Source organism: Oncorhynchus mykiss, chromosome 27, assembly GCF_013265735.2.
Source record: "Oncorhynchus mykiss isolate Arlee chromosome 27, USDA_OmykA_1.1, whole genome shotgun sequence".
Lineage (NCBI taxonomy): Eukaryota > Metazoa > Chordata > Actinopteri > Salmoniformes > Salmonidae > Oncorhynchus > Oncorhynchus mykiss.
The window spans coordinates 25756596-25782130 of NC_048591.1; the positions used below are offsets into that span (position 1 = coordinate 25756596).

General features: G+C 42.7%; 1 protein-coding gene across 1 annotated transcript in view; it reads left to right on the top strand.

Annotated features, from left to right (window-relative positions):
* Window positions 1-8690: 8690 nt before the first annotated feature.
* Window positions 8691-25535, top strand: part of kcnj5 (potassium inwardly rectifying channel subfamily J member 5) — a 38782-nt gene continuing 21937 nt past the window's right edge. The window contains exons 1-2 of the mRNA XM_021588234.2: window positions 8691-9065; window positions 21986-22068. Coding sequence (XP_021443909.2) covers window positions 22006-22068 — 63 coding nt within the window. The 5' untranslated portion in view covers window positions 8691-9065; window positions 21986-22005. The remainder of the gene's footprint in view (window positions 9066-21985; window positions 22069-25535) is intronic.

The window sequence follows — 25535 nt, forward strand, 5'->3', positions numbered from 1 at the left end:
CATAACACACTCTCTCCACATCACCTTCTCTCTCCCTCTCCCTCTCTCTCTCTACCTCTCAATTCAATTCAATTCAAGGGCTTTATTGGCATGGGAAACACGTGTTAACATTGCCAAAGCAAGTGAGGTAGATAATATATAAAGTGAATATCTACCTCCCTCTCTCTTCTCTCTCTACTTCTCTCTCTCAATTCAATTAAATTCAATTAAATTCAATTGACTTTATTGACATGGCAAGTTCATTATTACTTACATTGTCAAAGTATACATATCGAAAAATATAAATATATATTTATATATAAATAAATGGTGGGACAAACAGCAATAATAATTGCAGTAGTAGTAGTGGACATGGGATTACCATTAACAACAACTACAACAACAATATTAATGAGAACAACAATACATTAAAGCAATGGTAGTAGACCAGTGTCAACATGACTGAGAAGACAAGGTATGACGTGATATGAAAGACAAAACAAAACATTGAATTATTATTTTGGGAAAGAAATATTCTCTTAGGTCTGAGTATTTGTCACAGTGTAATAGGAAATGCAGCTCTGTCTCTACCTCTCTCCTGGGGCAGAGTGAGCACAGCATTTCCTCTTTGGGCAGCCAGGTTTGTCTGTACCTAGTCAATGTTTTCCTCAGTTTTCTATCAGTCACAGTGGTCAGATAGTCTGCCACCATGAACTGTCTGTTTAGAGCCAAATAGCATTGAAGTTTACTTTGATTTTTTGTGGTGTCTTTCCAATAGGTGATATATTTTTATTTTTGTTTTGTGATGATTTGGTTGGGCCAGATTTTCTGAGTGCTGTCCTGAGGCTCTATGGGGTTGGTTTGGGTTAGTGAACTGAGCCCCAGAACCAGTTGGCTGAGGGGACTCTTCTCTTGTTTCATCTCTTGACATTGTAGAGCTGTGTGATGGAATGTTTTGGGGTCACTTGTTTTTAGGTGGTTGTAAAATTTGATGGCTCTTTTTTCTAATCGAATGAGGAGGGGGAATTAGCCCAATTCTGCTCTACATGCGTTATTTTGAGTTTTTCTTTGCACTTGCAATACAGTCTTCCAAACTCTGCATGCAGTATTTCAATTGGATGTTCGTCTCATTTGGTAAATTCATTTTTAGAGATTGGACCCCATACTTCACTGCCACATAGAGCAAATGGTTCTGTAACTGATTGAACATTTTTGAGCCAGATTCTAATTGGAATTTCGATTTTGATGTTCATTTTAATGTCTCTCAGCTCATTCAAAGCCATGTGAAAGCTACCTGTGTTGCTGATATTTAGTCCTAGATATGTGTAGTTTTTGGTGTGTTCTAATAGAACTGTGTCCAAATAGAATTTATATTTGTCATCCTTATTTCCGGACCTTTTTGGAATATCATTATATTTGTTTTTTTAGGTTAACGGTCAGAGCCCAGGTCTGACAGAACCTGTGAAGACGATCTAGGTGCTGCTGTAACCCCTCTTTAGTGGGAGACAGCAGCACCAGGTCATCTGCGTACAGCAGACACTTGATTTCAGTGTTGTGTAGGGTGATACCAGGTGCTGCCGATAATTCTAATGTTTTTGCCAATTTATTAATGTCGATGTAAAATAGTGTTGGACTTATTGGGCAGCCCTGTTTCACTCCCCGTCCCTGAGAGAAGAAGTCTGTTTGGTTGTTGTTAATTGATTAATGTAGATGTTAAATAGTGTTGGACTTATTGGGCAGCCCTGTTTCACTCCCCGTCCCTGAGAGAAGAAGTCTGTTTGGTTGTTGTTAATTGATTAATGTAGATGTTAAATAGTGTTGGACTTATTGGGCAGCCCTGTTTCACTCCCCGTCCCTGAGAGAAGAAGTCTGTTTGGTTGTTGTTAATTGATTAATGTAGATGTTAAATAGTGTTGGACTTATTGGGCAGCCCTGTTTCACTCCCCGTCCCTGAGAGAAGAAGTCTGTTTGGTTGTTGTTAATTGATTAATGTAGATGTTAAATAGTGTTGGACTTATTGGGCAGCCCTGTTTCACTCCCCGTCCCTGAGAGAAGAAGTCTGTTTGGTTGTTGTTAATTGATTAATGTAGATGTTAAATAGTGTTGGACTTATTGGGCAGCCCTGTTTCACTCCCCGTCCCTGAGAGAAGAAGTCTGTTTGGTTGTTGTTAATTGATTAATGTAGATGTTAAATAGTGTTGGACTTATTGGGCAGCCCTGTTTCACTCCCCGTCCCTGAGAGAAGAAGTCTGTTTGGTTGTTGTTAATTGATTAATGTAGATGTTAAATAGTGTTGGACTTATTGGGCAGCCCTGTTTCACTCCCCGTCCCTGAGAGAAGAAGTCTGTTTGGTTGTTGTTAATTGATTAATGTAGATGTTAAATAGTGTTGGACTTATTGGGCAGCCCTGTTTCACTCCCCGTCCCTGAGAGAAGAAGTCTGTTTGGTTGTTGTTAATTGATTAATGTAGATGTTAAATAGTGTTGGACTTATTGGGCAGCCCTGTTTCACTCCCCGTCCCTGAGAGAAGAAGTCTGTTTGGTTGTTGTTAATTGATTAATGTAGATGTTAAATAGTGTTGGACTTATTGGGCAGCCCTGTTTCACTCCCCGTCCCTGAGAGAAGAAGTCTGTTTGGTTGTTGTTAATTGATTAATGTAGATGTTAAATAGTGTTGGACTTATTGGGCAGCCCTGTTTCACTCCCCGTCCCTGAGAGAAGAAGTCTGTTTGGTTGTTGCCAATTTTACCCGCACATTTCTTTTTAGTGTACATTGATTTAGTAAAATCATATGTTTTCCCTCCAATACCACTTTCTATTCGTTTATAAAAAAGACCTTTGTGCCAAATTGAATCAAATGCTTTCTTGAAACCTACAAAACACGAGTAGATGTAGCCTTTGTTTTGTTTTACTTGTTTATCAATTAGAGTGTGGAGGGTGTAAATGTGGTCTGTTGTATGATACTTTTTTCGAAATCCAATCTGGCTTCTGCTCAGGACGTTGTGTTCATCAAGGAAATGATGTAGTCTGCTTTCTAATACTGCAAAGAATTTTCACCAAGTTGCTGTTAACGCAAATTCCTCTGTAATTATTTGGGTCAAATTTGTCTCCATTGTTATAGATTGGTGTGATCAATCCCTGGTTCCAAATATCGGGGAGAATACCTGCAGTGAGGATAATGTTGAAGAGTTTGAGTATAGCCAATTTGAATTTGTGGTCTGTATATTTGATCATTTCATTTAAAATACCATCAGCACCACAGGCCTTTTTGGGTTGGAGAGTGCATAGTTTTTCCAATAATTCTTCTTCTGTAATTGGGGTATCCACAGTCTTTGACTGCTAATTCAATTTTTCTTGTATATCTTTTTGTTCTGGGCTCTTTGTTATATTGCTGTAGAGGTTTGCAAAGTGATTTCTCCACATATCCCCATTTTGGATAGCCAATTCCTCATGATGAGTTTGTTTAATGTATTCAAATTCACCCAGAAGTGGTTTGATTCTATGGATTCCTCAATTCCATCGAGCTGATTTCTAATGTGCTGTTTCTTTTTTGTTCTTAGGGTGTGTTTGTATTGCTTCAGTGTTTCCCCACATTGAAGGCGTATATTTTTGTTGTCTGGTTCTCTGTGTTTTTGATTAGATATATTAGATATATTTATCTCTCTCTCTCTACCTCTCTCTCTCTCTATCTCTCTCTGCCTTTCTCTCTCTCTACCTCTCTCTCTCCCTCTCTCTCTCTACCTCACTCTCTCTCTACCTCACTCTCTCTCTACCTCACTCTCTCTCTACCTCCACCTCTCTCTACCTATACCTCTCTCTCTACCTCTCTCTCACTCTACCTCTCCCGCTCTACCTCTCTCCCTCTACCACTCTCTCTCTACCTCACTCTCTACCTCTACCTCACTCTCTCTCTCTACCTCACTCACTCTCTCCCTATCCTCTCTCTCTCCCTATCCTCTCTCTCCCACTCTCTCTCTCCCTATACTCAAATTAAAATTCAACTGCTTTATTGGCTTGAAAACCATTGTGTCAATATTGCCAAAGCAACAAAGTATACAATATACATTGTAATACAATTATTAAGAATAACAAATAATAATATACAATTGTATTAAATAATAATACAATATTAAATACAAAAATGTCAATAATAATATGGTAACAAATGTAATAAATATAAAAAGCTATACATGGAAAATGAAACTATAACTAACTTCTAATTAAATCACTGTCATCTTCACCACTACATCAGTACTACAGCTACCATCATCATTACTACTACTACCACCACCACCATCATTAAACTGCTATCACTACCACCACCCCTACTACCCATACCACGACTATTCGGAATGATAATCACACCACAACACAATAATCACAGCTCCTTCACCCATTATTATTTTTTGTTTTTCCTCTGGGTTTAATAAGTTAAAATTTTGAATAAATGTAGTACATTCTGTGAATAAAGAATCTCTTGGTGAGGAATATTTATCACAGTAAAGGAGAAAATGCAACTCTGCTTACCTCCCCTGTTGTGCAGTGACCACGTACACACTCCTCTTTGGGTAGCCATGTCTTTTTATGTCTGTCGGTTTCTATTGCCAATCAGTGGACACTCAGCCTGTACTTGGTAAGGATCTGTCTTTGCTTCGTAACTCAAATCAAAGTTTACAGTGAAATGCTTACTTACAGGCTCTAACCAATAGTGCAAAAACTATTTATGTGAACAATAGGTAAGTAAAGAAATAAAATAACAGTAAAAAGACAGGCTATAAAAGTAGCGAGGCTACATACAAGCGCCAATTAGTCGGGCTGATTGAGGCAGTATGTACATGTAGATATTGTTAAAGTGACTATGCATATATGATAAACAGAGAGTAGCAGTAGCGTAAAAGAGGGGTTGGCAGGTGATGGGTGGCGGGACACAATGCAGATTGCCCGGTTAGCCAATGTGTGGGGGCACTGGTTGTTCAGGCCAATTGAGGTAGAATGTACATGAATGGATAATAAATAATAAACAGAGAGTAGCAGCAGCGTAAAAGAGGGGTTGGGGGGGGCACACAATGCAAATAGTCCGGGTAGCCATTTTATTACCTGTTCAGGAGTCTTATGTCTTGGGGGTAAAAACTGTTGAGAATCCTTTTTGTCCTAGACTTGGCTCTCCGGTACCGCTTGCCATGCGGTAGTAGAGAGAACAGTCTATGACTGGGGTGGCTGGGGTCTTTGACAATTTTAGGGCCTTCTTCTGACACCGCCTGGTGTAGAGGTCCTGGATGGCAGGCAGCTAGCCCCAGTGATGTCCTGGGCCATACGCACTCTCTCTGTAGTGACTTGCGGTCAGAGGCCGAGCCATTGCCGTACCAGGCAGTGACGCAACCAGCTTTCGATGTTGCAGCTTTAGTACCTTTTGAGGATCTGAGGACCCATGCCAAATCTTTTTAGTTTCCTGAGGGGGAATAGGCTTTGTCGTGCCCTCTTCACTACTCTCTTGGTGTGTTTGGACCATTCTAGTTGTTTGGTGATGTGGACACCAAGGAACTTGAAGCTCTCAACCTGCTCCACTACAGGAATTTTGTAGTCCAAATAGATAGTACAAATAGAATCAAATGCTTTTTTAAAGTCAATAAAGCAAGCAAAAATGTTGCCATCTTTTTTTTGGTGGACGTGTTCATTAATTAGTGTGTGTAAGGTGTGTATATACAGTGGGGCAAAAAAAGTATTTAGTCAGCCACCAATTGTGCAAGTTCTCCCACTTAAAAAGATGAGAGAGGCCTGTAATTTTCATCATAGGTACACTTCAACTATGACAGACAAAATGAGAAGAAAAAAACCCAGAAAATAACATTGTAGGACTTTTAATGAATTTATTTGCAAATTATGGTGGAAAATGAGTATTTGGTTAATAACAAAAGTTTATCTCAATACTTTGTTATATACCCTTTGTTTGCAATGACAGAGGTCAAATGTTTTCTGTAAGTCTTCACAAGGTTTTCACACACTGTTGCTGGTATTTTGGCCCATTCCTCCATGCAGATCTCCTCTAGAGCAGTGATGTTTTGGGGCTGTTGCTGGGCAACATGGACTTTCAACTCCCTCCAAAGATTTTCTATGGGGTTGAGATCTGGAGACTGGCTAGGTCACTCCAGGACCTTGAAATGCTTCTTACGAAGTCACTGTATGGTCAGTGGTGGTTGGTTGTTGAGGAGAAAGTACATTTGACATTTTCTTATTACATTTTCTTCTTGAAGAATGGTTTGAATTGCTACATGAAAACCTTTCCCAAGTTGCTGTTTACACCAATTCCCCTGTACTTTTTGGGGTCTGATTGGTCTCCACTTTTGTGGATAGGGGAGATGAGCCCCTGGTTCCAGACATCAGGGAAGCAGCCATAAGTTATATCCATGTTGAACAATTTAATCACAGCATTTTGCTACTCAGGTGCGCTGTTTTTCAGCATTTTATTCTGATGTTATCTAGACCACAAGCCTTCTTAGATTTTATGGATTTGAGCTTTTCATTTAGTTTGTGTTGGGTTATTGGGTAATCTAATGGATTTTGGTTGTTTTTAAATGACTGATTCAAGGATGCTCATTTTTTTTTTTTACATTTCTGTTGTAAGTCTGTATGTGGGATGTTTTTGTATAGATTATCAAAATACGTTTTCCAAATTCCTTTCATCTGGAATGGTTCATTCCTGTGGCTTTGTCGTGCTTGAATTGTTCCACACGTCCCAGAACGGATTTTGGTCAATTGTGTTTTCAATTTCATCAAGTGTCTTGTAGGTATAATTCAATTTCTTGCATTTCAGTGTTTGTTTATACTGTTTCAGTGTTTCAAAGTATTCATAGCGTAGCTCTAGGTTGTTTTGCTGCTTATATTTTTAATTTGATATTTGTCCTAGGTGCTTTCTAATTGTTTTACATTTGTTATCAAACCATTTTTCAGAAACATTTTGGTTTTTTGTTTCTGATGTTGCATTTCTTTGGTTTTCTGAAATGTGCTTTTGATGCTGCTTTTTGGAATATGCAATTGATGTTTTGAGTAGCCGAATTGACACCTTCTTTATTGTCTTGGTATTGTGAGTTATTGAAGAGCTGTATAGAGTTCATAATTTCATTTGAGTTCAGTGATTCAATGCATCTTTCTGCACTGTATTTAGCCCATCTGTACGATTGGTTTATGTTGTAGAGTTTATTGGGCTGTTTTTTTCTATTGAATATTGCTGGTTAATTTCTTCAGAAACACGTTGATCTGACTGTGATCTGACAATGGTGTCTGTGGTCTGACAGTGAATGCACTAATGGAGGAGGGTTCAATATCAGTGATGGCATAATCGACTACACTTGTCCCAAGAGCTGAGCAGTAAGTAAAGTGACCTAAAGAGTCCCCTCTGATTCTACCATTAAGCACTAACTACTTCCTATTTTTGTTCAGTATTTGGTCAGGACTGTTTCTATTATTTATAATAGGGCTACTGTACATGGAGGGGTGTCCAAATATGTGGTGGTTACCTCCCGCATCAGTGTAGTCAGGCTCAGAACCTGTTCTTGCATTGAAATCTCCACAAAGAAGCACTTTACCCTCTGCCTGAAATTGAATTATTTCTGTATGAAGATTGTAAAAAAACTGATCATCAAAGTATGATGAATCTGAAGGAGGAACATAAGCTGCACATACGCAAACATCATTGTCACAATAGATTGTACCTTCGTTAAGTTTTAGCCAAATGTGGTTAGTACCTTTTTAATTTCATTCAGTGCTCAATACGCTCTCTCTACCTCTCTCTCTCTCTCGCTTCCTCTCTCTCTTTCCCTCACTCTCTCTCCATGTTACTCTCTCTCCCTATAATCTCTCTCTACCTCTCTCGCTCTCTACCTCTCTCTCTTTCCCTCACTCTCTCTCCATGTTACTCTCTCTCCCTATAATCTCTCTCTACCTCTCTCTCTCTCTACCTCTCTCTCTTTCCCTCACTCTCTCTCCATGTTACTCTCTCTCCCTATAATCTCTCTCTACCTCTCTCTCTCTCTCTCTTCCTCTCTCTCTTTCCCTCACTCTCTCTCCATCTTACTCTTTCTCCCTATAATCTCTCTCTACCTCTCTCTCTCTCTACCTCTCTCTCTTTCCCTCACTCTCTCTCCATGTTACTCTCTCTCCCTATAATCTCTCTCTACATCTCTCTCTCTCTCGCTCTCTCTCTCCTTATCCTGTCTCTCCCTATCCTCTCTCTCTACCTCCCTATACTCTCTCTCTACCTTACTCTCTCTCTCTACCTCACTCTCTCTCTCTACCTCACTCTCTCTCTACCTCACTCTCTCTCTCTACCTTACTATCTCACTCTCTCTATCTCACTCTCTCTCTACCTCACTTTCTCTCTCTCTCCCTATACTCTCTCTCTACCTCACTCACTCTCTCTCTCTCGCTCTCTCCCTATACTCTCTATCCCTATACTCTCTCTCTCCCTATACTCACTGGGCAGCAAGTGGCTAGAGCATTGGACCAGTAATCAGAAGGTTGCTGGATCCAATCCCCGAAGCTGACATGGTAAAAATCTGTCGTTCTGCCCCTGAGCAATGCAGTTAACCAACTGTTCCCTGGACGCCATGGATTTTGATTAAGGCAGCCCCCAACACCTCTATGATTCAGAGTTGGGTTAAATGCGCAAGACACATTTCAGTTGAATACATTCAGTTGGACAACTGACTAGGTACCTCCCTATTCTCTGCCTCTCACAGTGTTTTTCTCTTCCCAGCTCATTCCTCTTTGACTGCAGAGTGAAACGTGCCATGTGGCACAGACACACACACACACGTAAAGGATAAATCCTAAGAGACAAGAGCTCTGCGTGGAAGTAAGAGGAGGGTGAGGAAGTAAGAGAAGAGCAAGAGGGTGAGGGGGGTGGTCGGGGGAGGAAACACTCACACACTCAAGCACATAGGACTAGAGCGGTGAAAAGGAGAAGAGAAGAGCTGGGAGGCAGGAGGGCTGCTGAACAAAGCAAGGGAAGGAGAGGGGAGTCCATGGGAGAGTAGCAGCCGTGAAATGCCTCGACGGGAGCCTGCCAGCTGCTCCTGTGGCCACCTGAAGGTAAGACTCATGCTAGACTGAGAAAAAGTAGGGAGACACGGCCGGAGCAGAGAGAGAAGGAGGGAGAGAATGTATAGCTCTGATGCAAGCCTAACGCTGTGGTTATAGGGTACCCTTAGGCTGCAGCTGAGCTGTTCGATCTGCCTTTGAATGCGATGCCATGCTGTCATTACATTCCGTAATTCATCACCTCGCCATCATACATTTAGCCGCGTGTCAGATCAAAGTGTGTACGTGAATTAAAACCATATAGTATGGTTGCTATGCTCCCTAAGAGAGAGATACCTCAGATACCTCCAGCCTGCACTGCCTGCTACCTCTTTCCCACCACAGCCTGCTTGTGTTCTATATCACTAATGTCACTGCAGAGCATTTGTTTGCTCTCATTCTGAGGGCTAGGTAATCAAAAAACAATGGGTTTCCAGCCCTGTCAGACCACTGTGAGATGCTGCTGAGGCTACTGCCTAGTTGCCTGATGCTAGAGGATGCTTAAATTATCCTATAGTGGAATGCAGGAGTTTTACTAGTGCAGCAGCCAACAGTGTGGGGGTTTTACACACAGCACCGTGTGTTGTGTTGTGTTTTCGATTCCACACATTCAATGAAAGAAGGTGGTGAGAGAGAGAGAGAGAGAGAGAGAGAGAGAGAGAGAGAGAGAGAGAGGCCATTATCTGTTTGCAGTAGCTTTTCGCTGGAATATCGGAGACTAGTAAAGAATTTAGAGCAAATCATTTGTATTGATTCCGTTGGAGCACTCAGTCCTCTCTGAGCCGGGGATTAGAGAGGCTGGTTTCAGGGCTGTGATGTGCTATTGTCTGCTCTTATAGGCTGTCCTGGTTGAGTGCACTCTGCACAAAATATCTTGAGTTGTCCCTGTAAAACTTTCATGACAATGGTGGCCATGTCCAACGGGCATGTTTTTCCTACGCAATGTTCCTGGGAATGTCCTCAGCAGGGAATGCAGAAGTGGTTGAAAAGTATTCGGTATGTGATCATTATTTTTTCAAACATTTCCCATTGAGCAGTGTAAAGTTAGGGCTAACAGGGAAACGCTATAGGAGAAGGATGGTGCAGATCAGTAGTATATAGCACATATTTTATTTTGATTTATTATTATTTTTGATTTATTTTATTTTGATTTTTATTTTGATTAGGTTTGTGTGTGTGTGTGTGTATGTGTGTGTGTAACCAGTCCATTTGTATAGGTATCACTTCAATCTGACATGAACCATTGATGAAATGGTGCAGCCATTTTGATTGTTGCAGCCACTGTTTGATTGTTGCACGGGGTGAAAGTTGTAGCACCGTAAATGATTTTGATGGATGGCCCTTTGACCTTGTAAACTGCATTAGAGTTATGCTGTAACTCCTTTTGTAAATCCATCATTATCAGCCAGCCTCTGTGCATCACCTCAGTCAACCACTGAAACCAACTCAGTCTCTCTCATGTTGTGGACTGAGGTTTGATTCAGCCCAGAACGCTAGCCCAAATCTAATGAGACATTGAGATGAGATTACTGTGTGTTTGAATAATTAATTGTGTGAATTTATTTTGTGAAAACCGGGTCTCTGGGTAAGGTGGTAGGCATGGCTGTGATAAAAATCAGCCCATCCCGCTTGTATTGCAGCAATGCATCTGTGTCAGGAGCTTAGCCAAGCATGAACAATTCTTTGTATTAAGTGCTATGGAAACTGTGTGTCTGTATGATTTGAAAAGAAGGCTACTGCAGCCCTGTAAAGCCACTCAGCTAGGCAGAATGGGAGAGCATTTCTTGTCCAGGTTAATTGGCCGTTACCGAGGTGGAGGTGGAAGTGGGAGGAGAGTGATACTTGGCCATGCTCTAATCTGTCCAGTGTCACCGACTGGAGAACAATGTGGGATGACATTGAGGTTTTAGAGACAGAGCTCCTTGCAAAAGCAGTGATGTCCTTTATCTTGAAGGGCATTATGAGGATTAAGATGCTGCAGGTCATACGGACTGGAGCTTCATTGTTAAAGGGCGGCTGAACTTCCTGATTTGGCCTAGTTTTAGATTTGGTTCGTTAAGAAATGCTAGGGGCCATGACTGAATTCAAAAGTGAGTTGGTTTCGCGGTGTGGTTTGATGTGGGTATCTCCTGTGTGTTTGCAGGTGGGAAGAGTTAGCCAAATTATTTCCCCAATTGGCTTCAGCTGGCTGGTGTGCAACAGTAGCAAAATTGGTTTGACTTTGGATATTCTATCTCTGGGTCGGTCTTGTCAATAAATGACACAATGTAAATGAGACAGTATTTTCATGTTGCACACCTTTTAAGCTCTCATTAAATGCTTTCAATATCTGTATGTTAATTTATTTTTTTGCCATTAATGAATGTGTTATCCAATGTGTTTCAATGGGCTACCGTAGTAAAAGCCAATATAAATATGTTTTTTTAATAAAAAAATTTAAATCCCAAAATTTGAATTCAAAAAGTTAAATGATCCACGGTATGACCGTCTTAAAACAATTCCATATGTTAGGTTAGTAGAACCCTTTCATATGCAATATTCATGTATTATTTGTTCTATAATTTGAAGCAGTAGTGGTGTCTATCCTGGAGAATCATAATTAGAACCCTTGCTATCATTAGGTGAAATAAATTAACATCTTGTTTACTTAACCATCTCCAGACGGATTTTCCTTTGCGTACACATCTATCTATGGAGCCAAGTGTGAGCATCCATCACCCAGGGTGAGTAGTTTCCCTCAGTCACAGCCCATTAACACAGGGAAAGAGACATATGTTCAGCATAACGGGCTCAAGGCTTATTGAGTGACACCATGGATGTTCTGACATGGTATGTGGTGGCGAGAAGGAGCAGCCTCCTCAAAGGACTGGTGCAGGGACAGAGCGAGGTGCCGCAAGAATTCTAATTAGGTCCGTGTGACCTTTGGCTCTTTCTGCATGCGCTCAGCACCCCCCCCTCTCTTCCTCTCCTGCTTTCTGCCTCCTCTTGTCCATCCACCCCTCTCTCTCTCACTCCTGTGAATGTGGGCTCTGGCCCGTAAATTACGATAAGAGGCTGACGAGCCACCTGATAAATACGGGACATGGTGTTGCAGGGTGTTGGAGCTCCTGTCCTCTCCTTAATCCCCATCCTCCTCTCCTGCCACATTCATGTCCTATAGGACTACTCTGGTCCAGTGGACTGGGTGTTGTTGGCTTGGCCTGGTGCTCAGTCCGTCCAGCATCACTCAACAGTGTTGGGGAGTTTGGGGCATCACTTATAAATACACGTACCCTTGGCACAGGGACGCGAGAGGACGAGATTCGAGTAAGCAGCAGTTATTCCTGGCTGTGGTGTTTAGTTTTTTGGTCCATTGTCATTTCATTAGACTAATAGTCTCCAGTGTGGGCAGGCCGTCTAGCTGAGGCTGTGTCCATTGCTCAGGAGAAGGTGATCCGTGAGAGATGATACAAGTACTATACTGTATATGCTCAAGGCCGGCTATCAGCCACGAGGAGGTAGAAAAATGAGTCTGGGCCTGAAGCCAAGCTGGCTGGCATCCATAGGCTTTGGAGACATTTTTAGACATTTGCCTTGACCGACCTCAAAGTGTCATAAGTGAGCAAAGATAGGGATGAAGCGCTGCACTGTGAGCCACTTGTCTTATGCCTCGATCACACAGCGTCCTTACATTTTGGCACACCAGAAATACATTAATTTCCAATGGAACACTTTGTTTGCCTTGCAGCATTGCGTTGCAGAGGCAGTTGCAGCGCGTTCTGTGTGGTGCATATGATCCAACGTATACGTAGACGGCTTGACAGAAATGGTAGCAGAGGGGGAATGTTGAACTTTTGTTGCACACATATCAAGATTATGCTGCGTACCATTTTGCGCAATGATGCTCTTGGTGTGATCGAGGCATTAGCCTGCGACTAACTCATGAATGAGAGCCGGGTAACCATGCCGCTGCTGCTGAGAGTTGGCTCTGGGAAGAGGGAAACAGGGGAGGGCAGAGAGGAGCAGGGGAGGGGAGGGGAAGTAGGCTCCCAATGCTGGGCTACAGAAATGACAGAGACATTGGAGCAACTTATTCCACTAGAGAATATATATATATTCTGCACTGATTGTGCAGATCCTCCCAGTGCAGATATTATTGAAGACTCAGCTCTCTCTCTCTCTCTTTCCTCCCCTCTGTCAGACCTATGCTTTGTTTTGATGACTCCTCAGAATTGAATTTTCTGTGGAAAATAGAAAGCTTCTGTATGACCTCAGAATATATGGATCAGTGCCCCCAAATAATAGAATTTGTATTGTAAACCAAAGGGTTAGTGCAGAATTAGCAGTTTCTTACTGCACTCACCATTCTCTGAGGAATGGACAGTAGCGTGGTATACTGTAGCTTGTTCATAGATCTAGCTTGAAACCATTTGCAACACATGCACGTCTCACGGATATTTTCAGACAGGAAATGTGTTTGATATGAGTCCCCAAATTTGCTCTTTTAAAGAGCTTTGATTACCTTCAAATTATGTAAGCTAATCGAGAAAATGAAGTGCTCCAAACCCAGTTATCTTGTTGATCAAGTTTTTTGTCTTCTCAGGCAGAGTAATGACTAGGGGCTAATCTAAGTCCTCATTATTACGGTCCTCCAGAGGCCAGTTAACTCTGTTGGCCGACGGTCGTGTTATTGGAGCAGTATTTAATATTGATACAAGCCTTGTCCTGGCCACCTAACTCCTCACAACTAGCCCTCACATTTCCTAACTGCACAGAGGGCTGACATCGACAACATTTTAAAGAGCCTCTAATGAAGATAATTAAACCTTACAATAGCTGTTTGTGTAACTCAAACAAAGACTTGGACTGTCCTCAAAAAACGTAATGTGAAAGTGTACAGGTGGAAACATTACAGCAGCCTGAAACAGCTGCTAGAGAGAGAGAGAGAGAGAGAGAGAGAGAGAGAGAGAGAGAGAGAGAGAGAGAGAGAGAGAGAGAGAGAGAGAGAGAGAGAGAGAGAGAGAGAGAGAGCGCACGAGCACAACTGCAGGTTTACTTCTCCGCCACCAACAGATGAGCACTCACTCTATCAGAACCTAAACCCAATTCACCCAAAGCATCCTGTCACTCTCCAAGTAACAAGATGAATGCTTGTTACCCTCTTAAAGATAAAATGCCGAGCTGGAATCTGTGTTTGCACAACCGCTGGTGAGTCTGCAGCGAGAGCAGAGCAGCAATCAAACACAGGCAGTGTATGCACACAGGTCCTGGGTTCACCAGTCACTGGGGAGATGTTTAATGCATGAAAGTGTCATGACGTTGGCCTGGGCGTAGGTTTATGACAGTCATAAATACCTCTTCCCCCCTTTTTCCTCTCTCTACCCTACTGATGTTACATTTGCAAAACCCTTGGTTAACATAGAGATTCTGGGAACATCAGAAGGTGGGGGGAAATGAACTATATTCTGGTAATCCAAACAATTGAACATATGGGGTGGTATTTAATGAATATGATGTCAGCTCGGTTGTCATCTGAGACATTCTCATCAATGATAAGATTACATAAACTCTACAGTGGAAAGTCTACACATCAGAGTTATCGGATTCACATGGAATTGTTGTTCAATATATATATTTGAATATGAAATTATTTGTGATGGGATGAAATGTGATTTTAGCTTCTAAAATGTGAGATTTGGGTTTTCATAAGGGCTCTGCTCAATCAGTGGCTCGCCCCTGTGAAGGGACATGGGCTATAAAACTTTTCAAACACGCCCTCCTCTCCCTTCCTATATAAAGTCTTGACGACAATGTAACCTCCTGTTCCGAGGATGTGAGGACGACGGTCCGATGTCAGAATGGTTCAGATAATAACTACAGAACGAAGCCAACATCAGCGTGAGCTTTGGTTGCGAATGGTGTGAACTTTGAACTCTTATTCACTACAGAAGAGATACCTCCTAGCCGTTGAGTTAGCAACAGCAGCTGCAAACGCAGGTTAGGAAGGAACAGACAGAGTTTCCCGTCTACCACACAACAACGTTACTACAACGTATCCAATTGACAACCAGAGACATTCTTCAAAGGACAAAGGACTCGGTTGGGCAACACGGCCTTCCATCTACCACCAACTTACTGAAGCGCAGCTCAGAGTAAATATTTATTGCATTTTCCTTTTCCAAATTAGCTGTAATTTAGAATGCACAAGATACTGTATTTACGATAGCACAGCTTCGCCCAGTCTTCCCTCTCTTTCACTCAAACCCAGAACCTTTTATTTTGTGTAACAAGCTGTCGTATCTGTTCCGCCCGCCAGGGACGTTTTCCTTTATGACGTAATTTGTAATCAAGTTATGATTAATTATGTGTATGTGTGATTAGTTAGGTATTTAGTAAATAAATAATTAAACCCAATTTTGTATTGCTGATTCAACTTGTTAGCCAGGGTTCGTGCAGATAACCAAGAATTTAAATCTTTCAGATGAGACTGAATTAAGGTGACGATTAATATTGACTGCTACTGATGTAAAATATTACTAGGTCTTTAAGAGTTTATTCTGAAGATAACAGCTCTATAAATATTATTTCATGGTGCCCCGACTCTCTAGTTAATTACATTTACATGATTAGCTCAATCAGGTAATATTAATTACGGATAAATTATTTTATAGAATAGCATGTCATATCACTTAATCTGGCATAGCCAAAGACACGACATAATCCTGAACTGACTTGGAAAGCAGGACCTGGCGACACTATAACGCATTCACTATTCTGGGCCTTGTGTGTCTTGTATTCGTGTCTGTCTGTCTGTCTGTCTGTCTGTCTGTCTGTCTGTCTGTCTGTCTGTCTGTCTGTCTGTCTGAAATGCCTGTCACGTCGCTCTGCCCTTTACTTTAGACCCGTCAATGTCAACACTGTATTCCTGTGTGGATCTCATGTGTGACGTGGGTACTCGCTCCTCCACCCCACTTTGCATTTTCTCTCCATGATGCCTTGCCTTGCATCTATCACTGTTCAAAATGGAGCAATGTCAGAGCATGACGACAGAGACAAATCAGAGGGTGTTGTTATTCTCAGGTAGAAGCAATCTGGTGATTGCTTTCTGATTGGCAGAGGTGGAATCAAGACACTATTATTCGAATCACAAGGTTTGAGTCTCAAGTCGAGTCCCAAGTAGAATGGGTCGAATCTCGAGTCGGGTCCAAGTCGTGCATTCTAAGAGCGAGTCGAGTCAAATCATACGTTTTTTCAAGTCAAGTCTCAAGTATAAGAAAAGCTATACATGCAATGAGTTGTCTATTTATTGAAGCTACCAGACAGCACTTTTCATTATTTTGTCTACAACATATTTTAATTATGTAATAATTCATTTTAACAACAAATTATAAATGCAAGCTTCATAAGTATTTATGCTGCAGTAGTTTATGTGTCGGGGGGCTAGGGTCAGTTTGTTATATCTAGAGTACTTCTCCTGTCCTATTCGGTGTCCTGTGTGAATTTAAGTGTGCCCTCTCTAATTCTCTCTTTCTCTCTTTCTCTCTCTCGGAGGACATGAGCCCTAGGACCATGCCTCAGGACTACCTGACATGATGACTCCTTGCTGTCCCCAGTCCACATTGCCGTGCTGCTGCTCCAGTTTCAACTGTTCTGCCTTATTATTATTCGACCATGCTGGTCATTTATGAACATTTGAACATCTTGGCCATGTTCTGTTATAATCTCCACCCGGCACAGCCAGAAGAGGACTGGCCACCCAACATAGCCTGGTTCCTCTCTAGGTTTCTTCCTAGGTTTTGGCCTTTCTAGGGAGTTTTTCCTAGCCAACGTGCTTCTACACCTGCATTGCTTGCTGTTTGGGGTTTTAGGCGGGGTTTCTGAACAGCACTTTGAGATATCAGCTGATGTACGGACGGCTATATAAATACATTTGATTTGATTTGAAGTAAATTATGCATTTCAAGCAATTTTGAAATATTGTACCTAAAGACCAGTAGACCTATGCTAGTAATTGTTGGTTGAGGGTCCATTGCTGGTGAGTTTGCAAAGTAAACAGTTGATATTCTTGATCACACATTTTTTGTAGCTGCATATTTATTTATGGCAATGCTCTCCTTACAATCTGATGTTTGTGTTGCACCCCGACCCTATAGCTGTATAGCAAATCAGAAATCTGTGAGTGATTCTCAACGTTTTTGACCCCCATTCCCCAAAAAGTAGTGGCTCAAAGCTTGCGAGCCCCGCGCACACACATGAATGCGCACACAATGGCTGCGCAAATGTAGCCTGTCAATAAAGCCAGAAATGGCAATGAATTTTCTAAACTTAAGATACAGAAATAAACTATTTTTTACACCTGCATTTTGAGCTGAAAGTGATTCATGTTTGCAGTCAAGTAGGGATATCATGCCGTCACTTCTCTAAGCAAGAAGAATCATACGGCCTAACTACCTGTACACAGGATGTTGCAGGATCAGATGGAAAGCATGGTCTGTCTGCACCAAACACTATCACTTTGGAGGGCTGCCTGCCCGCAGAATGCTTGTCAACTAGGTAGCCCATTTCTTCCTCACAAATACTGTTATTAATTCACCAGAATATATCTTCATCCCACAATACTGAAGGCAGTGAGATGTTACAGCTGTCTTTAGACATATAGCCAGTAACCACCCAAACTTTGAGACTGTTTTAACTTATTGTGTGCATAATGTTGCTGCTACCGTCTCTTATGACCGAAAATAACTTCTGGACATCAAAAAAGCGATCACTCACCACTGACTGGAATAATTTTTTTCGTTTAACTTTTTCCTTTAACAAGTCCGACGAGAAGTATATCCTGCTTTCACTGGAACAGGCCCAGATCCACGCCTTTTGCGTAAAGAAAAGACGCTGGAAAAGGGGACGATGATTGGGAATCCTTTTGAGAACCCGGAGGCGAGCGAGTAAACTCCCAACTCCATCCTCCTTGCTAACGTGAAATCGTTAGAAAATATAAAAACTGTAACATCCTATGTTTCACTGAGATGTGGCTGAACAAAGAAAATGATAATATAGAGCTGGCAGGATTTTCCATGCACCGGCAGAACAGAGACGCTACGTCTGGTAAGACGAGGTGTGGGGGGTGTGTGTCTTTTTGTCAATAACAGCTGGTGCGCGATGTCTAATATTAAAGAAGTCTCGAGGTATTGCTCGCCTGAGGTAGAGTACCTTAAGAAAAGTTGTCGACCACGCTATCTACCAAGAGAGTTCTCATCTGTATTATTCGTAGCCGTCTATTTACCACCACAAAGCGAAGCTGTCACCAAGACTGCTCTCAACCAACTCTATAAGGCCATTAGAAAATGCTTACCAAGACGTGGCGCTCCTAGTGGCCGAGGACTTCAATGCAGGCAAACTTAAATCAGTTTTACCAAATTTTACCAGCATGTCACATGTGCAACCAGGGGGAAAAAAATCCTAGACCACCTTTACTCCACACACAGAGATGCATAAAAAGCTCTCCCTAGCCCTCCATTTGGAAAATCTGACCACAATCATATCCTCCTGATTCCTGATTTCAAAAAGAAGCTCAAGCAGGAAGTACAAGTGACTCGCTCAATACGGAGCTGGTCAGATGACGTGGACTGTTTTGCTAGCACAGACTGGAATATGTTTTGGGATTCATTCAATGGCATTGAGGAACACACCACCTCAGTCATTGGCTTCATCAATAAGTGCATCGACGACGTACATATCCCAACCAGAATCCGCATCGAGCTAAAGGCTAGAGCTGCCACTTTCAAGGAGCGGGAGACTAATCTGGACGCTTATAAGAAATCCAGCTACCATCAAACAAGCAAAGCGTCAATACATAATTAAGATTGAATCCTACTACACCGACTCTGACGCTCGTCGGATGTGGCAGGGCTTGAAAACTATTATGGAATACAAAGGGAAACCCAGACGTGAGCTGCCCAGTGACACGAGCCTACCAGACGAGTAAATGCCTTTTATGCTCGTTTCGAGGCAAGCAACACTGAAGCATGCACAAGAGCACCAGCTGTTCTGGATGACTGTGTGATAACGCTCCCAGTAGCCTATGTGAACAAAACCTTTAACAGGTCAACATTCACGAAGCTGCTGGGCCAGACGGATTACCAACTGTCAAGTGTCTTCACTGACATTTTCAACCTCTCCCTGACCGAGTCTGTAATACCTGCATGTTTCAAGCAGACCACCATAGTCCTTGTGCCCAAGGAAGCGAAGGTAATCTTCCTAATTGATTACAGACCCATGGCGCTCACGTCGGTAGCCATGAAGTGCTTTGAATGGCTGGTCATGGCTCACATCAACAGCATCCTCCCGGACACCCTAGACCCACTCCAATTCGAATACCGCCCCAACAGATCCACAGATGACGCGATCTCAATCACACTCCGCACTGCCCTTTCTCACCTAGACAAAAGGAACACCTAAGTGAGAATGCTGTTCATCAACTACAGCTCAGCGTTCAACACCATAGTGCCCATGAAGCTCATCACTAACCTAAGGACTCTGGGACTAAACACCTCCTTCTGCAACTGGATCCTGGACTTCCTGATGGGCTGCCCCCAGGTGGTAAGAGTAGGCAACAATATATCTGCCACGCTGATCCTTAACACCTCAGGGTTGTGTACTTAGTCCCCTCCTGTATTCCCTGTTCACCTACGACTGCGTGGCCAAACATGACTCCAACACCATCATTACGTTTGCTGACGACACAACAGTGGTAGGCCTGATCACCGACAACGATGAGACGGCCTATAGGGAGGAGGCCAGAGAACTGGCAAGGTGATGCCAGGACAGCAACCTCTCCCTCAATGTGAGCAAGACAAAGGAGCTGATCGTGGACTACAGGAAAAGGCAGGCCAAACAGGCCCCTATTAACATTGACGGGGCTGTAGTGCAGTACATCACTGGGGCCAAGCTTCCTGCCATCCAAGACCTACTGTATATAAGAGGCAGTGTCAGAGGAAAGCCCATAAAATTGTCAGAGACTCCAGTTATAGACTGTTTTCTCTGCTGCCGCACGGCAAGCGGTACCGGAGCACCAAGTCTAGGACCAAAAGGCTCCTCGACAGCTTCTACCCCCAAGCCATCAGACTGCTGAACAGTTTTCCACCGGACAATTTACATTGACCCCCCCTCTTGTACACTGCTGCTACTCGTACCGCTGCACACTGACTCGGTACTAGTACCCCCTGTATATACAGTAGCCTCATTATTGTTATTCTTATTGTGTTACTTTTTATTATTACTTTTTAATTTAGTCTACTTGGTAAATATTTTCTTCTTTTTGAACTTCACTGTTGGTTAAGGGCTTGTAAGTAAGCCTTTCACGGTAAAGTCTACACATGTGACCCTAGATGCCTCACAAGTCCTCAACTGGCAGCTTCATTAAATAGTACCCGCAAAACACCAGTCTCAACGTCAACAGTGAAGAGGCGATTCCAGGATGCTGGCCTTCTAGGCAGTTAAAGTCGAGTCCCAAGTCTTGAGGCTCCAAGTCAAGTCTCAAATTTGATTTTCTATCAAGTCGAGTCTCAAGTCATCAAATTTGTGACTCGAGTCTCACTCGAGTCCAAGTCATGTGCCTTGAGTCCACACCTCTGCTGATTGGTGATTATGGAACACATAGTTCATACTCTGTCACTATATTGGATTATTTTTAAACACCAGTGACCCTATCAGTTATTCCACTTTTATATAACTGAAATGGTGTTGTGAAATTGCAGCTAAAATTAGTCCCTATAGACTTGCCCTCTCCCCATCTCATATCTGTAGTGCTGACTTCCCGCATGTAATTTAATCCCATTGCCAAAAAATATTATTCATTAATTTTTTTCCCTCTGTCGGTTTGAGTATGCAATTGATGTTTAAAAATACAATTTCTAGCACATTAAAATCAGAGCACAGACACTGCAGTCTGTCATTAGATCAATGTATTACACCAATAGACCTAAAGCAACAACAAAGAAACCACATTTACTGTTCGAAAATAAGTCTTTGAAACTACATCAAATCACATTTCATGGTGATACTTAAAAAAAAGAGAAAGACTATTATTGTAGGCACATGGGAAGTTTAAACAAAGAAATGAAGACATAAAACTCTGCTGTGGACATATTGTGAAGGGTCCAGGCTGGTGACTATTGTGATTCAAGTAGTGGTCAGCTTGTCCATGCAGCATCAGGGCTTTTAAAAGTTGGGTTGGTGTTCAGCCCAGGCAGCGTACTGGCACTGATGTGTTCTCCTCCTCTCCTCCTCGGGGGGATAACAAAGGTTGAACACGGTAGCTACTGACAGCTGAGACTGCTTCATTCAGAGATTACAAATTAGCTAACAGAGTGAGTCCAATTTCTCATGTGAGTCCAGAGTTAATCCACACATTAGCATTCTGTGTTGGTGAAAAAGGTCTGTCTTATTATGATGAACTGAGGCTCTGTTCTAATGTCCTCACTACTGACTTCACTGTCCTCACATGCCACCTACTGTAGCATTAAGTAATGAATGAAGTAATGTACTGGATTTGCATTCTTAATGGAACGCTAGTATGGTTGTTGGAGCATAACAGTAGCCTAGATTTGACATGAAAATGGAGACCTGAGCATGCATTGTTAAGATTCAGGCTCGCTGTTAGTAGTGGCTCCTATTCAAACAGATTACTGGCATAGTAGTATTGATTTCGTTAAAGTGATTGACATGATATGTGTAGAAAACTTTTTTTTCAGGGTTATCAGTCAATGCAGTATTGACTATGCAGAATTTTTCCTGATCCTTAATTTTTCCTGATTGATTTTAGGGGATATGTTGTGAAAAACAATCTATTGTTGAGATTTGATTGATGCATAATTCTGTGCATTAATGAAAGTGTAATGCTGAATTCATTGGATATTCAAAGTTAGTTGAATCTCCATCTCCCTCTCTCCCCACAGGTGTTGAGCTCCACCTGAGGATGGCAGGAGATTCTCGAGTCCACATGGACCACGACATGGAGATAGGAGTCACACCCACAGCAGTAAGAACATTTTTGTATTTTTTTATTTCACCTTTATTTAACCAGGTAGGCTAGTTGAGAACAAGTTCTCATTTGCAACTGCAACCTGGCCAAGATAAAGCGTGTGCCACAGAAAACAACACAGAGTTACACATGGAGTAAACAATAAACAAGCCAATAACACAAACAAGTCAATGACACAGTAGAGAAAAGAAAGTCTATATACAGTGTGTGCAAAAGGCATGAGGAGGTAGGCAATAAATATGCCATAGGAGAGAATAATTACAATTTAGCAGATTAGCACTGGAGTGATAAATGAGCAGATGATGATGTGCAAGTAGAGATACTGGTGTGCAAAAGAGCAGAAAGGTAAATAAAATAAAAACAGTATGGGGATGAGGTAGGTAGATTGGGTGTGCTATTTACAGATGGACTATGTAAAGCTGCAGTGATCGGTTAACTGCTCAGATAGTTGATGTTTAAAGTTGGTGAGGGAAATGAAAGTCTCCAACTTCAGCGATTTTTGCAATTCGTTCCAGTCACTGGCAGCAGAGAACTGTCAGGAAAGGCAGCCAAATGAGGTGTTGGCTCTGGGGATGATCAGTGAGATATACCTGCTGGAACGTGTGCTACGGGTGGGTGTTGTTATCATGACCAGTGAACTGAGATAAGGCAGAGATTTACCTAGCATAGACTTATAGATGACCTGGAGCCAGTGGGTCTGGCAACGAATATGTAGCGAGGGCCAGCCGACTAGAGCATACAGGTCGCAGTGGTGGGTGGAATAAGGTGATTTGGTAACAAAACGGATGGCATTGTGATAGACTGCATCCAGTTGCTGAGTAGAGTGTTGGAAGCTATTTTGTAGATGACATCGCCGAAGTCGAGGATCGGTAGAATAGTCAGTTTTACTAGGGTAAGTTTGGCGGCGTGAGAGAAAGATGCTTTGTTGCGAAATAGAAAGCAGAGTCTAGATTTGATATTTTTTTGTGAAGAATCAACAACAAGTGGGACACAATCATGAAGTGGAACGACATTTATTGGATATTTCAAACTTTTTTAACAAATCAAAAACTGAAAAATTGGGCGTGCAAAATTATTCAGCCCCTTTACTTTCAGTGCAGCAAACTCTCTCCAGAAGTTCAGTGAGGATCTCTGAATGATCCAATGTTGACCTAAATGATGATGAATACAATCCACCTGTGTGTAATCAAGTCTCCGTATAAATGCACCTGCACTGTGATAGTCTCAGAGGTCCGTTAAAAGCGCAGAGAGCATCATGAAGAACAAGGAACACACCAGGCAGGTCCGAGATACTGTTGTGAAGAAGTTTAAAGCCGGATTTGGATACAAAAAGATTTGCCAAGCTTTAAACATCCCAAGGAGCACTGTGCAAGCGATAATATTGAAATGGAAGGAGTATCAGACCACTGCAAATCTACCAAGACCTGTCCGTCCCTCTAAACTTTCAGCTCATACAAGGAGAAGACTGATCAGAGATGCAGCCAAGAGGCCCATGATCACTCTGGATGGACTGCAGAGATCTACAGCTGAGGTGGGAGACTCTGTCCATAGGACAACAATCAGTCGTATATTGCACAAATCTGGCCTTTATGGAAGAGTGGCAAGAAGAAAGCCATTTCTTAAAGATATCCATAAAAAGTGTTGTTTAAAGTTTGCCACAAGCCACCTGGGAGACACACCAAACATGTGGAAGAAGGTGCTCTGGTCAGATGAAACCAAAATTGAACTTTTTGGCAACAATGCAAAACGTTATGTTTGGCGTAAAAGCAACACAGCTCATCACCCTGAACACACCATCCCCACTGTCAAACATGGTGGTGGCAGCATCATGGTTTGGGCCTGCTTTTCTTCAGCAGGGACAGGGAAGATGGTTAAAATTGATGGGAAGATGGATGGAGCCAAATACAGGACCATTCTGGTCCTGGTAATAGGGGTTGCAACAATGGCGTCCAGATTGTCTAGCCCAGCTGATTTGTACTGGTCCAGGTTTTGCAGCTCTTTCAGAACATCTGCTGTCTGGATATGGGTGAAGGAGAAGCTGGGGAGGCTTGGGCGAGTAGCTGCGGGGGGGGCGGAGCTGTTGGCCGGGGATGGAGTAGCCAGGAGGAAGACATGGCCAGCCGTTGAGAAATGCTTATTGAAATTTTCAATTATCATGGACTTATCAGTGGTGACTGTGTTACCTAGCCTCAGTGCAGTGGGCAGCTGGGAGGAGATGCTCTTCTTCTCCATGGACTTTACAGTGTCCCAAAACGTTTTGGAGTTAGAGCTACAGGATGCAAATTTCTACTTGAAAAAGCTAACCTTTGCTTTCCTGACTGACTGCGTGTATTGGTTCCTGACTTCCCTGAACAGTTGCATATCGTGGGGACTATTTGATGCTATGGCAGTCCGCCACAGGATGTTTTTGTGCTGGTCAAGGGCAGTCAGGTCTGGAGTGAACCAAGGGCTATATCTGTTCTTAGTTCTGAATTTTTTTGAACGGGGCGGGTGAGGTCATCGCATGTGTGGTAGGTGGGACAAAGGAGGTATCAGAGGTATAATGAGTGGAACTAGGGGCTCCATTGTAAACTAAAACAATGATAACTAACCTAAACAACAGTATACAAGGCATATTGACATATGAGAGAGACATACAGCGAGGCATAAAGTAATCACAGGTGTTGATTTGGAGAGCTAGTTAAAACAACAACAACAGCTAATCAGCTAAAACAACAACAGGTAAAATGGAGATGAATGGGCAGAGAGTCGGTTAACTACACACAGAGCCGGAGTTCGCGGCTGGGGCCGGAAGATAAACAGACAAACAAAATAAATATATAAACAGAATGGAGTACCATGATTAATGGGCAGTCCAGCGGGCATCAGCTATGTAGCCAAGTGATCATAGGGTCCAGTTGGCAGCAATAGATGAACAGGGAGGCCGCGGAGTAGTCCTTACTACGCTAGCACGCGGGCGACGCAACGTTTAAAGTTAGTAGCCCGGGGCTAGTAGAAGCGTCTGCTCCGATGGAGGCCGGTTGAAGGCACAGTGGATGGAGTATTCGTCGGCAGACATGTCGTGGTGGTGCGGCGGGCGCCGTGTCGACTAAGGATCCAAGCCAGGTGGCAAAAGAGTTATTGTAGTTGTAGTAATTGAGTTTTCTATCCGGCAGATGCGCCTGGCTCACGGCTAACTGGTGCTAGCTTCGGGGCAGAGGCGTTAGCCACTTTAGCCACTCGGTAGCAGTGGTGATCCGGTGCCAAGGTCCAGAGCTTACGGCAAGGATCGGGTGGAGTAGAGTGTTCTAGCCGTGTTTGGGTGGAGTCCGGGTGAACAACTGAGTAGGGCGGGAGGTGGGCCTCAGGGATAGCTTCAGTACTGGGTAACTTGGTGGGTGCTACATAGCTGTGAAGATGAGGAGAATGGACCAGGGATTACTGCAGGAATCCGGTGTTGTATTGGAGAAACAGTCCGTTACTGG